This window comes from Spea bombifrons, chromosome 5 (genome assembly GCF_027358695.1).
Source record: "Spea bombifrons isolate aSpeBom1 chromosome 5, aSpeBom1.2.pri, whole genome shotgun sequence".
NCBI classification, from domain to species: domain Eukaryota; kingdom Metazoa; phylum Chordata; class Amphibia; order Anura; family Pelobatidae; genus Spea; species Spea bombifrons.
Window position 1 is genome coordinate 11,513,595 of NC_071091.1, and position 16,658 is coordinate 11,530,252.

General features: G+C 35.5%; 1 protein-coding gene across 2 annotated transcripts in view; it reads left to right on the plus strand.

Moving 5' to 3' along the window:
* The window catches only part of ODAD2 (outer dynein arm docking complex subunit 2), a 49,762-nt gene that overhangs the window by 20,916 nt on the left and 12,188 nt on the right, over positions 1–16,658 (plus strand). For both annotated transcript variants that reach the window (XM_053467442.1, XM_053467441.1), the window contains exons 11-17: positions 3,563–3,709; positions 4,690–4,899; positions 6,525–6,761; positions 8,366–8,476; positions 9,845–9,999; positions 11,029–11,271; positions 12,907–13,021. In XM_053467442.1, the coding sequence (XP_053323417.1) occupies positions 3,563–3,709; positions 4,690–4,899; positions 6,525–6,761; positions 8,366–8,476; positions 9,845–9,999; positions 11,029–11,271; positions 12,907–13,021 (1,218 nt within the window). The remainder of the gene's footprint in view (positions 1–3,562; positions 3,710–4,689; positions 4,900–6,524; positions 6,762–8,365; positions 8,477–9,844; positions 10,000–11,028; positions 11,272–12,906; positions 13,022–16,658) is intronic.

The window sequence follows — 16,658 nt, forward strand, 5'->3', positions numbered from 1 at the left end:
CTATGGTACAATTAATACTAATCCTTGCCCGTATTACTTCCTATTTTGTTACTAAATGCTTTTTGATCTGTTTTCCCAATTCTCCTTCTTCATAATGTATACACCATTTATCGAAACACATGTGACATTCTTGAATGCCTCTGCACATTTCGTGCTATTCACTGGGTTGGTTTTCCAATCATTATGTGTAATCTTCTAAATTATGCTCTGTCCTATTCTTCTTCCTAATATCTTTACAGTTGGGCACTTTTGGGCCAATAATCATCTCTTCCACTATAAAACCGTCTTTGTTTAGCATGAATAATCTACAGAACCCTTATTTGTATTACACCCTGTTCAATAACTTTAGCATTTTCACACAGAATTATAAACTGTCCCTTTTCCTAACTTTACTCACTAAAGCAAGCATCAAGTTATATTGGGTGTTATTCTTTCACTATTCATCTATTTTTATTAATTTATTTCAAACTCATTTTTGGTTATATAATTTTTTTATTTTTTTTTTATTTAATTTTTTACATCAGGGAGGAAAGAGGGACAAAGGGATTGGGATCCCAAACAAGATTTGTCCCACCTATGATCTGCTGGATTATTAGATCTAGAAACAATTCTCATCATAGCTTCTGACTAGTCTTTGTGAAAAGATGGTAGACATATTTATTTAAAAAAAGAGACTTTAAGAGCTTTAACCTTTTTTCCTTATATCTAACCAGTGTCTTTAACCTCAGTTTTACAGCCTTTGATAAAGTTTCAGGTTTTAGCTTTCACCTCGTATTACTTTCCCAACACACGAAAAACGACCTTCCATAACTATGTAATTGAATTTTGTGGAATGAGCTCATGATATGCCATGGGCACAGCATGTTCTGTTTAAGCAAGCGTGTGCAGTTTAGACTTACCCACAAACGCTTTCATGACCTAAATAGTTTGTTCTTTGGAGACGGGTGTATTTGAAACCTAAATGCCATCCCAAAACTTACCGCTTTTAAAACTACAATCTTGTTTTTCTTCATTCTGTTACCTCGTAAATTACTATTGGCCATATGACCCGACCAAAGATGTAGCACTGGGCCAGCTTCCAAGCCTCAAAACACAGGTTACTCTCTGAGGCCCAATAATATGAACTGAGTATTAGACAGTTTGAATGTAACGCTATAAATGTTTTAATATAATAACATCGACGCATGTAATCACCGTTCCTTTAGACTCCATTACTGGTCCTTAAACTATGCATGTGTAATCTAATCAAAAGTCCGAACAACATCTCGGCAGAGATTACTTAGACATGTAAATTGTCATCAGGTTGTCATAATAGGTTTTGCTATGAGGAACAGAATTTCATAAGATACCTTTATTTATTTAGTCTACCAGTCACATGTAAATTGGATTATTTTACAGAGCAGACCTCGTATCAGTACGCAGAAAATTCACTCATACTCGCTATATTGATACACACTGACTCCTAAATATGTGTGTTGTTTCCTTAGTCATTCAATCTGAGTGATTATATTTAAGATAATGATTAAAACTGAAAAAATACATAACATTGGTGGTCACAAACATTAAGTCTATGAGGAAATAGGATAAAACAATTATAACAAAAAACCCCGGTACAATTTTTTTTTATTTGGATTACCATGAGACCTTGGCATTTAGCAAACCTCTTTGTGATCTAAAGAAAGTATAAATTGGATTCCACTAATGAGAATTCTTTCCACAAAGATGCCTAAAATTGAATAATAAAAAAAATACGCTATTGTTGCCTCTATTTTTGATATATTTTGCTAACCACAACCTTTTAAAATCGAAATGTTTTAAAGGAGCAGTTATAACATTTTTTCACATATGATTGCATCAGAGAAACCCAGCGACCTTACTCCTGCCTAATTAAGGCTGTCGGTGGTTAACCCCACCCCTGAGCATTGATAGCCCCGCCCAGTTATGGTTAGTCTTGTCCCCTCATAACGCCATTGCCCAGATGAGCTTTAGACAGGACCAGACTGGGGATTGCTACATAGCATTGTATGCAACATGGATACCTTTGGCCCTTGTTACATTTTTATACAGCTTGTTGCTGGGAGTAGCCAGCTGGCAGCCCCATACTGCAGCACTCAATCTGCAGCTCCACTGTATGGGGCACTCGCTGTTGGCCAATGGCCCACCAAGCATTTTTTTGGTGTGCCAGGTGGCTAGTCCGGGTCTGGCTCCAGGCAGCCTACCTGCAGCAGTATTATTATACCACACACAGCTCTTACCACACATAAAAAAATAGTTATCTCTTCATTGAATTAATGCAGCCAAGGTCCTTATTCCACTGAAGTTGAGATCACCTCATCCCCTATAAATACAGAATGGGTGAACAAGATACAGTTTAATCACCTCATGGAGGACTTGGTTCACACAGCCAGAGTTGGCGTTGGGCCGAACACTTGAGATCTGACCTACACAAAACCCTTTCAATGCGAAGTACTCTGCTATGACCTAATGTCCGCATTAGTGACACTGAGCTAATACCAAGCAATACCAATCCTGTCCGTCCGACTGTCCACTGACGCTGAATTATGCAGACCTTACATACTCCTTCTTTCTTCTCTTTCTTATTTCCTTCTACTTTTCTTTCCATTGAGTAAACTGAATACAGTCTCCTATCACAGACTCTTATGTTCTGCTCATTGTGCCTCAATGTCGTATATCGTATTGTATGCTTATGTACTGACTTCTCTTTTCTGGAAACCTGCAATATAGCCTGAATTTCAAAATTCCCTTTGAAAACTGGAAGTGACATTCTCATTCAATGCTTGCGTTATATCTATATCAAAACCTTTCGGATAGTTGGCTCTGAGTATGTTATATACATTTTTCATTTTAGCCAGAAGATTTCAAAAAAGTTCAACAGTTGAACTTTCTGCCTAACAATCCAAAGTGTCACAAAACATTTTCAGTTAGGAAATGTAGTTTTATTGGTATTTATTTTATAATGTAAGCTGTCTATATGAAGTGTTACTTTTGCATTTGCAGTTTTTACTAGAAGCAAAGAGTAAATATCTTTTGCAGAATAATAATAATAAGCCCAATTTCTCACAATTTCTGCAGTAAAATGTCTCGATCTGGATCCAAGGGTCTTTTAACAATTTTTTTTGTTTCATTGGATCCTGCTTTGCCCTTACAGCCATGCTCCCAATGTGTATACTAAGCACAGACACCCTGTATTTATTGTTAAAAGCTTGTGCAAACAGGCGCAAATGCAGATGAAATTAGACCCTAAATTGTAGAAAACATTTATACAGATTTAGTTGTTTTGTCTGTATATGTGTATAATATACATTCATGATTCAGTATCCTAATATATGGAAACGTGAGAATTATATCTCAAATTTATATTAATTTTATTAAATTCTGTTTGGACTATGTGCATGCAGCTTAATAATCACTTTTTAGGATTATTTTAATATCTGGCTTTGCAAGCCTAGGAACATTTCTACAGATACACTTAGAAATACAGGTTTATTAAAATATTGGGCATACTTCATAAAATGATTCTTTACGGCAAATATATTTCTAGGGTGGAAACCAGACAGCCACCGTTATCGCACTGTGTGCAATGAGGGATTTTAACCTCGCACAAGAAACCTGCCAGCTGGCCATAAGAGACGTTGGGGGACTTGAAGTTTTAATTAACCTTCTGAATACAGAAGAGATCAAGTGTAAGGTAAGAGACTTTGGCATAGAGTTCTACCGTAGACTAGTATACAATCGATTAAGATGTAATAAAAAGAGAAGATCCCGAGATGCTGCACTTTCATAGGCAGATGAGGGGTTAATCTTAATATATTAACAGTTAATATACATGAGAAGAAAACACTTTTTTAAAAAATAACTGATTATTTAAAAGTTAAGGAAGTCCGGTGGACACAGATGGTAAAATTTAAAAGTAAGCAGTTATAAAAAATTTACTTCTAAGGGAACCCAAGATTGCTCTAAAAAATATTTTTTAAAAAAAACAAACAAACAAGAACATAAGCTAGATAAGGCTATCCTGATTTTGAAAATACTTGAATGATGAATGAAATAAATGAATGATTTTGTCAAATTCATTTCTTAATGTTTAAAGAGTTTCTCCTTTAGAGACAATATTATGTTGGATCAAATTGTTTTTTGTTTTTTTTTTGTATTTGATCATTTTAAACTTGTATGCCCATGTTTGGGAAATATCCATTTAAAAAAAAATTATTCAATAGAAACTAATGTAAAAAAAAATCAGCCTATATTTATGCATGGGCCATCCTTACTTTTCAAATTTATTAGAATTAGATCTTTGCCCCCCAATCAAAAAAAACAAAACAAAAAGGATTATGTTGTGTTGAGGCTACCTACAGTATTTAATAGAAGAAGCCTTGTGAGACCTCTCCTGTATATTTAGTCACTGCAGTTGATTCACAAAGCCTCCTTGGTGAGTGGAATGGGTTTTAAATACCCCTGTCTAGTCCACAATATTTGATTTTGAGTTGTAGCAGGGTTTTTTTTTCATAAGTGATTTCCTATACAACAGATATGTGGGTTTATGCATTTTTATAGTCAGTAGTATCTGGTTTGGTTGAAATAGACAGGATGTGTATTTTATTTATATATTACTTTTGGGCTCTGATAGCCTATTCTGTGCTTTTACTCAATATTTTCCTTGTAAACTAGATCGGCTCATTAAAGATCTTAAAGGAGATAAGTCACAATTCACAAATCAGAAGTTCTATCGCTGACTTTGGTGGTCTACAAACCATGGTCAAAATACTCGATGCCCAAGACAAGGATTTAAAATGCCTGGCTGCAGAGACAATCGCCAACGTTGCCAAGTTTAGACGAGCGAGACGAACAGTTCGACAGCACGGTGGCATCAAGAGACTGGTAAGTGCAATCCCATCGGTTTAGTGTTTATTTATTTGCAAACATATGTCTGCCTCGTGTATGTTTTCAGCAGTCGGAACTTGCTCTAGTACTGATCAGGGATTACCACCTGGTTTGAGTACGAGACCTCTTTGTAACCAAGGAAATTAGAAACTCTTAGGGCGGTGGGGTAAGAAAAGACATGTACGCTAATCAATTTTATGTGACCCTTTTAAAGGGGTACCTATCAACCTAGGTATTTGCTTTAAAAGTAAAAAGGGTTTTATCATATTGAAAACAATAGAAACTGTCTTGGTCTAACTAATTAAGGTCTACGGGAAAAGGGATATCATTAGCAAAAGTATGATATTCAGGCGTGCATAAACAAAGTGCACAGTGTGTTTGAGTTTAGAACGTTAACCACCATGACTGGCAACAATGGCAAATGCTAACATAAACTCTTTTTGGAACAACAAGTCATTCAGGGCTATTCAACAAAAGTGTATTTTATTGTTTTTTTCATGAGGCTATTGAATTCACCGGCACTCCAAGAGGTGGCTTGGGCCTATATGATGGGGAATGCTATAGACATTGGTATACAAGGGGTGCATACAAACTGTTTTTAGAAATAAAAAATGATATATATATATAAAATCCAAAATGCAGAATATGCATAAGTGATTTTAAAAAAAAATTTATGAGAATTTTTTAAAATTTAATTGAAATGTAAAAAAATGAAACTGAAAAATTGGTGAATTTGAAAAAAAATTAAAGTATATATATAATCATCAATACATTCTCTGCAATGGATATTTAGGTTCCATACCATGAAATTGTAGAGTTGCCCGAGAGTTCATGAAATTGACAGCACCGGTGTAAAATGCTATAGTTATGTTTTGTTGCTTTTTACAATTGCCGGGGTCTCCATTGTTTTAATCAGCAGATTTATAACTCTTAAAGTTTATGAGCAGAATTAATTAATAACTTATAGCAAAGAACTGAGACACATTAGCAAACCCCCCCTCATTAAACTATTAATGAAATCATTTTCTAGATTTCATTTTGAATCTGTTTCAAAAGCCAAATAAAAAAGAATAAAACAATTTTTTTTAAAAAACACTTAAAATTATTAGAATACTAGCTTGCTGTTTTCTCTGTATTTATTTCTTTAAAAATGTAATATATTCTTAAGTTCTAAAAAAAAAAAAAGAAATGTTATTTAGTGACCGAGTTCTGCAAATTATACAACAGTGTCTTTACTTAACAGAAATGTGCTCAGAGATTTATTGTTTTACTCTTTAATAAATACGAGGTTACCCATCAAAAACTACCATTATGTTTTCTAACATTTTATTAATATATATATATATAGACTCCAAAGAAGAAAAAAAAATGATGAAATATTAATTTTGCATTTTAAACTTTATTTAATGTGATTTTGCTTCTTATTTTCTTAATATTCTTAAACCGTCTTTACTTATTTATTTTTATTTTTTTATGGTTTTATTGGTTACCAGCCTTATCATAATTGCCAAAGAAAATGTAATAATATACAGATATATTACAAATTTGTATTTATTTATAGGATTCGCTAATATTTGTCAGTATATTGTGTGATATTATTAATTTAAGTGATTTTCTTTAAGGTTGGTCTGTTGGACTGTGTTCCGATGAGATCATCCAGCCTCACCCCAGAGCTGGAGAAAGACATTGAAGTGGCACGATGCGGAGCTTTGGCTCTCTGGAGCTGTTCTAAAAGCACACGGAATAAAGAAGAAATACGCAAAGCTGGTGGCATACCGCTACTGGCACGCCTGCTCAAATCACCCCACTCCAACATGCTAATACCAGTGGTTGGCACTCTCCAAGAATGTGCTTCAGAAGTAAGCCACATTATCGCATCTAGAAAGTGACGGTTTTAACGTATTTTTTCTATTTAAAATGGTTAACCCTGACTTAAAATTGTGATTTTTAAAATGTATTTTATTGTTTTTCTGAATGCGCCCAGATTTATGTTGTAAGTTAGCATGGGTCCTTGGCTATAAACTTAAATGGTTTCCCAAATTCCTTGAGATGTGATAGAAGCAAGGGAATCGATTCAGTGACCCGTCTTGGCCTTAATTAATGGCAACGCTCATTGAAAATGTATGGTTTGGGATTCAACCCCAAATAGCAATCGTGGATTTAAGACTGCGCCGCTAAACAAAAAAGCCACATTAAAATCAATAGAAAACATAATACAAAACACTAAGGGATTCAGTGGTGTGTGAATGGTAATCCATGACTTAAATGGATACAATAAGTTCTTCTTGACACTAGCCAACATATTCCTAACATATGTTTCTGTGTGAGACTGCAAAGTTAACACGTCTTATATTTAATATTCTGTCATTATAAGTGAAAGCAAATGATTATACTCCACAATGGAAAGATGGAATGAGCATGTACCGCGCTCACACCTGTTTCATTAACTCTCTCACATTCGTATGCCATTTGATAAGTTTCTCTCTACGAGAGGGAGAAATCTGTAATTAAATAAAATCTATTTTTTTCTTTTTCAGAGTTACTTGTGTAAAAGCAAATATTACTTATATAGTGTGTATGTATTTATGAATGTGTGTGTATGTATATATATATATATATATATATATATATATATATATTATAGGGTTTATGTATTTATGTGTATATATATATATATATTTCACAAATATCATACATATATTTGCATTTTTTTTTTATCTACGATCCCAGTGCTAATATCTTACTAACGGGATTGAATAAGCAGTTCCCAAACTAACACTAATGCAGTACCATTTTTTAATTTATTTTCTGGCATATAAATCTATGATATCCCTCTTATAACTATTGATATGTAATATTGTTAGAGAAAAAGAATTGGGCAGTTTTAATTGTTTCTGTTTATTTTTTTTTCCCTTCTGTATTTTTCTCTTTAAATAACTAGAAGGTACCATTTTAATACAAAGTAACTATTTTTTCCCCTAAAATGCATATTTATGTAATATATAGTGCTTTTAAAAAATATTTTGCTAACTCCTCCACTTTTTCATAGTTGATAATATTACTTCTTTTATTTAAATAAAAGTGCACAATATTGTGAATTTTAGCAAAATCTCTACTTATTAGGAACAATACCTATTAACATAAATATCATTACATTAAATGCTGGACAACTTCCAGGTTGTGATGGCTCCCATTTTAATGCTGAAGTATAACTTTTTGTGCTGTTATATACCAATTTCTTTGCATTCATCCCTTCCTGGCTTCTAAGATATTCTGCATGGCTCCTAAATTCCCTATAAATTTGGCTGACCATGATTACACATAGAAGCCTAAGATCCTTATGCATATTAACATCTTTATACAAGATCCTTCTATGCCAAATACAAGGCTTAATGATTCATGTTCACAGCGTTACTAGATATAATGTAACATACCTGTTGACAACCTTCTTTTTTGCATGCAGCCAAGTTACAGACTTGCCATAAAAACAGAAAAGATGATCGAGGATCTCGTTAAAAACCTTAGTAGTGAAAATCAGGAGCTGCAAATGCACTGCGCCAGCGCAATTTTTAAGGTAAGGCGACATCCCTCGTTCACTCATCCATTTCCATTGTTACTTGAATGTTTCATTTGTACATAAGCAGAACATGTTATTAATGTCACACAATGACGCTAAAGAGTTAAATATAACATTTTTAATCAAAATAAATGAATTGGTGTTTATTTACAAATTGAAAAAACCATTATATATACATTATGCTAGCAAAAATCACTACTGAACGTATACTTACCTGATCACCGCCAGTGCCGATTCCTGGGGGCTTTACAATATAGTCGCGCACATGGAGCAGGGGATTGAGGCTGTCCATGCTTACCCGACTGCCATGTTTACAATGGTTATCTCTAAAATGAAGAGGAATTTAATATTTTAAACAACTTTTTTTCTGATACATTTCCTAACCAATTGGCTAGCACGTCGTGTAGATGAAGAGCTACCCCTACAAAGCGATATCTTGTCATCTTTTTAATGAAGAACCCAAAATATAGATCTGCTCATGCGTTCAAACACATTCCTTTCGGAGGGAAGAACGAGGGCGCCTGATAAAGGGAAACATTCTTTTAAAACAATCCAATACCGTAAGAAGCACTAAAAAAATGGGCTCCTTATTTTACCAGGATTTTAGCGCCAAACCAAAACGTTAGTGAATTAAAAGAAACACATTTTTCACTTCATTTGGCATGCCATTTTTTAATTTTCTTTATTTTCAAACGATTTCACACCGCAATGTACGCACATCATGTTTTTATTCCATTTTGAAGCTTACATATGTTGCGGTTTAAGTGATGACAAAAATGTTGCTCCATTTTTTTCTCCCTTCGACGTCTGCAATGCCCCGTTCTTGGCGTTCCTCTGCGTTTGTCTTTACTATTTCTCTGTTAAAATAAGGTACCCCTGGCTTTCTTAAGTTATACTCTTTGGCTTTGCTATTTATTTTATAGCTTGTATTTTAGTAGTTAACATTCTTTTTTCTCCCTGCCTGGCCATTGTTTATGACATCAGGTTTTATGATTAAGTCTACTTGCCAGCATTCTTTGCTGTTTAAGTCATCCACTTTGTCTCTATAACTAGACAAAAATAATTCAAGTGGCAGCGGCGTTTTTTTTTCTGTAATTGATGTCATATTGAATGTCCAAGCGTTATGAAATGGATAACATGCACTTGGATGATTTGGCAGCATCACGGCAGCCACAAGCAAACCATAATCACCAGTCCCCGGCCCGTAAGGCAATTCATATAACCCAAGCCTGCAAATCTTATTAGTTATGCACTTTGTCCACAAACAGAAAGATAATGATGTTTTCCTTGAGCTCGTGGAAAATCTATGTTGTGTGTGTGATGGGGAACGTTCCTCAAGTCGCTCTTTGTTTGTGATATATATAGTGTGCGGAGGATGAAGAAACACGGGATCTAGTGAGACAACATGGGGGCCTCCAGCCGCTCGCCATGCTTCTCAGCCAGTTCGACAATAAGGAGCTATTAGCGGCGGTGACCGGAGCCATCTGGAAATGTTCCATCAGCCGGGATAATGTGACAAAGTACGAGCCACGTTCTCATTTGGTCTATTCTTTATTTAATGTCGCTGCTGTGTGTTTTGCATTATCTAAATCCCAGACAGCGATAATGTTCAATTTGAAAAAGTATTTTTTTTGAAAGAAGGTGAAAGGCAAGGGCGAGGGATTTCTTTCAGATGGGAAGGACAAGATCAATGGGTAATGAAAGAAGCAGGAAGCCGAAATGAGTTCTTTGGCTTAGGTAAAAGGTGCGTAAGCTGAAAATATCATCTAGATTGACACAATAAGCACCTCTGCGGAGCAGTTATACACGTCGACATGTCTCCAAAGGGATCGCTTACAGATCAGTCATGGTGATAAGCAGCTGCTGGATAAAACTGAGGACAACAAATATATATATATATATAGACCATCAAGTCCTCGTATAACATTGCTGCTTTGCACAATAGCCAGATACATTTCTTTTTAAATAAAGAAGATTTCGTTTTAAGTGGCAGCATTTTAAAAAATGGCCATCTATCCTTTTTTAGCTCATCTGTTACATGACTTAATTTGAATACCATAACATTTTTTGATACCCCTATTTGCACACGGGAGCCAGAACATGCAGGGGTCTTTATTTAGACTACAATTCCCACAATCTCACAAAGATACAGTGCCCAAGTTAATTGATTCGGATTTAAAGTGGATCTACTGCCTTAAAGGAACAGTGGAGTTTAAGCTATTCACTAGTTTTTAGCAATAGCTCTACCACTTTCTTTGATAATTACCTCCTTTTTTTTAAGTAGCGTAAAATGACATTGCTTTCCTAATGTGCCATACGAGGAACACAACTGTGATGTTTATAAAATATTACATTTTATTTATCGATTACTAGCATTCTCCATAGCGCTGAGATGTCCGTATACGTATCTGAATGTCCGTCAGTGTTATGATGCACATTGGAGGCTGAAGCAGGCCGGTTCTTGTCACTAGAATATTTATTCTCGTTAATTTATATGAATGTATTATCCAGCTCCTACACTGTTCATGTGTTTTCTTTCATTCTTTAAGGTTTCAAGAATATAAGGTTATAGAGACTTTAGTTAGTCTGCTGGCTGACCAGCCTGAGGAAGTCCTCGTCAACGTTGTCGGAGCTCTTGGAGAATTTGGCCAGGAACCTGGATATCGAGCCATCATCCGCAAATGTGGGGGCATAAATCCTCTGGTTAATTTACTGACCGGTACTAACCAGGCGTTACTGGTGAACGTTACAAGAGCTGTAGGAGCATGCGCATCAGAGCCAGAGAATATGGCGTAAGTATTGCAAATAACAATTAGATTAAGTGTTGCTTGCTTGTTATATGAAAATAAAGAAGCATGTAAGATATAGAGGCAATGTATGCCAATGTGTTTTTAACCTCACTAAAGCAAAATAATTAGATATTGGAATTAGTTGACTTGAGTTGTCATGATGAATTGTCATGCGCTGCAGTGTAGACCCCTATTTTCAATGTATTCAGGCATGTTACAATATTTAATATATATATATATATATATATATATATATATATATATACTGTATATTCATAGTTAGGCACTAGAATTAGGAAAAACTGTTCCTCTTTATGACAAATTGTGTGTTTATTTCTAGATATTGGTGAATTCTGCAAATTATCACCATAATGTCATAGCATTTTCCTGCGGATTGCTCCAATCTTAGTAGAATCATTTTCTATAAACGTTATTTACTCGCCCCCCCCTACCTCATGCTTCCAGCTTCTTAGAAGTTTAATCGCTTTCATTATTTAGACTGGGGAAGGATTCCCATAGCAGAAATACCCAAATCAGTTTGATTTAAGAATAAAACTTTATGTTCCACTATAACATTTCCTAGCATGACATGTGTCGGGTTGATGTGATCTAATTAGTATGACCTTTGAGCGTACGATTTCCCCCGTATACAAGGGTATATTTATAAAAGTGACCCTGTTAAATTCCCCACTGCATGTTTGATCCTCATGCTGATTAATGCACAAACACAAGACATATGGCGTATTTAGCGATACGGTTTTCTCCGGTAGTTTGATGCCGGTGTATGTAATTGCAGCAGACGTTTTCTGGTGTACAGATTTAAGCCTATAACCTATTTTGGATGGACATGATTGACACATACCATTCTGATTTTCATTCAAGGCATCCACAAGTGTCTTTGTTTAACCCTTTAATACTGAGACCTTTTGGGGGGCACGGTGGTAACATCAAGCATTTGTTTTAATCCACAGAGAAACCTGTAATAAAAATACAAGCCGCCGTCCTAATCTCTGCTAACTAAGGGTGTAATATATATAAAAAAACAACTATTTTTCATCTTAATTTCTATAAACTAATGCAGTGGTTTGTAATAAAAATATAATTAATTGTGTTTTCATTTCCTTAAGCCTGTGGGAAGATACTTAATGAGAATAACAGTACTTGCACATTTTTCTATCAAATTTGTTTTAACCAATTCCATGCCAGGAGAGTGAGGACCTCGGCTGTCCCCACCACCCTGGAAATGAAGTTTTTTGGGTATTCAAATGATATAAAAGCCTTTTTTTCTGGATGCCATTTATCACCATTTTTCTTCTTCTTAGTATATTGATCATCTGTCTTTCAAACACGATTTCTTTGTAACAGTGCTAGGCTGCCATGTATCCTGTATGTCATGTTATCTTGTGTGAACACACTTGACATTTAACGCATGATAAGAATAAAGGGAACCACAAATCTGACATATGGCAATGGAATTTCTTAATGAAATCAAACCCGTGTCAGCTGCACAGAAATCCTGCCGTTCTCTTTTTTTCCTCCCGACGTTCTGGCTGTGGTGAAATTTTGTACAGTGGAAACCTTTGCATTCTCATCTGCTGTAACCGATGTTTATTTCTTCAATGCTCGGCCATACGACAGGATAATTGACCGACTGGATGGAGTGCGCCTGCTGTGGTCTTTATTGAAAAACCCGCATCCAGGTGTTCAAGCAAGTGCAGCGTGGGCCATCTGCCCCTGCATCGAGAACGCAAAGGTGAGTGAAGGCTAACCTGCCCTCTGTGTCCCTTTAACCGCAGCGGCCCTCGGAATTGCCTATAGCATTACGATACGGAGCAATGAAGGGAAATGAAAGCAGTTTACACCAAAAAAATATATAATTTAAACACAGCAATAAACACTATTTGCCAAACGTGCAATAACAGCGTAATGACATTCAAGAAAACCCTTTACTTATTATTATTTCATTTTTTATACAGCGCCATCATATTACGCAGTGGTATATTTAATATTCATTATATTAGACTTCCTCATAGTGGGGGGGGTGTCAATGGACCCATGCGATACTCCATGGTTTAGGGATTTGATTATTTTATTTTAACTTTACCCACAATTTTGTATATATATTAAAACAGAGAATGCAATAAAGTCCCGAGCACTAGATCCTATAGAAAGATTTCTTAAAGCATTAAGTTGCATCAGCGGGTAAAAAGTGGAACCATATATACGACCGTATAGAAAATGCATGCTGTCTGTATTATAAGCCGTACCCTGTTCCACAAGCCTTATTTATTTTATAATACAGCCTTATTTATTTTATAATACAGCCTTATTTATTTTTCATCGGACACTTCCATAATTATTTTGCCTTGTTTGTCAAGGGCTCTAGGTGGCTACAATCCAGAACCTGATGTTAGAATTTAATTTATAAACCGAGGGGGGGTAAAGGGGGCTAACAAAAATAAAATAAGAAGAAAATAACCATGTCTATGTAATTTTAGAGTCAACTCTACTTATATATACCAGCCAAGATTCCTGGTAATCTCGAAATCTACTTCTCGTTTCCCAGCCTTGTAGGTTCAAGGCATATAAAGGCCCTTTTCTGGCCACTAATTAAATTATAACCGTTTTCTTAAGCGGTAAACATTTTCTTTGGGCACACAACTAATAGGTCATCACATTATATGCCCAAAACGTATAAATTAGGGAACGAAATTCGTAGATTCTCTAAACAATGCCATTCTGTTCCATCTTCAAACGTATTCTGTGTAATTCACAGATTAACCTGTACATGGGGTCTTAATTTTAACATATCCATGTTTTCGTTATTCTGCTGGCAGGAATTATTATTATAGCCTTTAAAACAGGAACAGACTTGTAAGGTAAGGAGTAGAGTGTGTAATATTGATAACATATGCAAAAACGTTAACAAGTAAAACAATATGGACAGGTCATCCAAAAAAAAAGCCTTGTAAGGGTTAAACACGGAGGGAAAAACTGTTAAATCTGTTAAATATAAATACATATAGACATTTGTGGTTAGGAGTCATTTTTGAGAGGTAATTAACAGTAAGACGATATTCCTGCAATAATTCTGTTTATGATTTTCAAATGCAATAAAGGGAGCGCATGACCCACTGGAATATACTTTGCATTACACTGCTCAGTCCTTAAAGAGACACCCCAGTGTCCCAGACAAGCCCCTAAAAATAATGCATATTATAAATATTAATATACATTAATTAACCCTGAAAAAAAAATCATGGTTTACCGTAAGGAGAAGCTGCAGCTCCAGAGCAGAAAGTACACCCAATTCAAGTCAGTGGAAATCTTTTTAAACCCCCTACAGCAATTGTCAAGCCATGACTGGAGCTGTCTAGTGGTGAGTGGGGAGAGTAGGGAATGGGATGAATGGATAACGGGGTGGAAAGGAGAATCACCCCATGGATTTGCAAGGGGTACCCCCCCAAAACTTTACAGGGACAACTCAGCTGTCACATGCCTTAAATGAGTCCAGTTAGCATAGAAAGGGTTACTGCTTGTGAAGACTACACTGGGCCTATTATCATTAAAACTTTGGGTGTCGTTAGCACGGGAGGGCTCTTGCTTCTAAGCCCCACTTTTAGATACCAGTTTAGGTAGCTGGGCTTTGGTTTTTGGCTCAGATCAGTGGTAAAATAGCAAAAACCTATAGCAGTTCATCTGGATCCTTGCAGGTTCGAAGCACCATAGAGATCTTCTCTGGAGGGCTTGAGTCTATTCACAGCCAGTATCTCTTTAAAGAATCACTCTAAAGAGAGATATAGGCACATTTCATTCACTGGAGTGTATTTTCAGACTTTTATGCTCTGATGCATTGTGTATCTTGTAAAATATGGGTTAAACATTAAGACAAATAATAGATATTCTTGAATACTTAGCTGGACGGTCACGTCCTCCCAGTTCAAAAAGGGTTAACTTTGTGTGTTACAGCATTGCTAACCTATCCGCCGCTAACGGCATAGTTATAAGTAAAGAGAACGGCTTATGAACAGGTGCAGAAACGGTCAGTTTAGGTTTTTTTTTATACAAACTCTAATTTAGGCTGCTTCATCTCGAAATCTATATTTAAGAACTCCAGCTTGTTCTAAACCCTTTTCTCTGCCAAAAATTAAAAATAAAAAAAGATTTCAGGGTTTTGCAAAACCAGTTTAATTGTAATGGTTCGTATAGTCTTAGGATTTACAAAACAGATTTAACGTAAAACAGCTGCTAGACACATATGTAGCCATAACACCATTCGTATACTGGAGTGGTTCCCTGCGCTCGGATTTCAGGGGGACGGATTGCTACTTGTTATTTCAAAGTATTCTTTATGGAAGGAAAATATTTCCCTAGTTTATATGTAAATACAGCCCGATTGGCTATTAACATTGTCTGTATTATTGTCTCCCATGTTTAACCCCTTAATGACAAAGCCCGTACATGTACGGGCTCAAAATGCATTGTTTTCAATGGGTTTAGGGACCGCCTATTGTCCTTAAGGGGTTAAACCTACATGTTCTTCTACGGTGTCTATCCCTGTGTACTGAATAGTATTTCGCAAGCAAGAGTTTAATTAATGCAGCATTGTGTTTATTTTTTAAACAGTCATATTGGAATTTACAATATCCTGCATTTATCTTCAAAATAAATGTATTTAAAAAACATATAAATGGATCAAAGAAAGTACAGGAGGTAAATTTAGTTTAAGGGAGGAAAAATGTTAGAACACGAGGTCATAATCTAAAACTAGAGGGTCAGAAGTTTAGATGTCATGTAGGATGTTTTTCTTTACTTAGAGAGTGGTAGATGAGTGGAACAGTCCCCCATCAGAAGTAGTAGAAGCTAATCCAATTAGCATATGGCTAAGACCAAGGACTGATTAAGGTTTAAGTCTTTACATCAGGAAAAAAAGGCAGACTTGATGGGTCGAATGGTTCTTATCAGCTGTCAAATTCTATGTTTCTATGTGAATAGTCTCCTGAGAATCTGAGATTAGTAGATTTTACTAGAGAATCAATAATTCTTTGGACAATGAGGATTTCTCCTGTTTCGAGGGGCTCCTTGACTCTAAAGGGAAGGGGGGTGAAAAATCTGTATTCGAATATTTTTCCAATTTCCTTAGGTAGCATAAAGATTATTTTTGTTGATAATCAAAGTTTACTTCTGCAACCATACCATCACATTTTGGACAAAAGAATTCTTCACTGACAAACTGTTTTTGACATCATAAGCCTTCCAAAAAAATACTTCTATGAAAAAACCTTTATCTACACTGTGTGTTGGTATGTTTATTTAGTCGTAATCTATGAAATAAGAAAAATACTTGGTTTTGGGAACAAATAAGATCTTGATTTAGTTTAGGGATTATT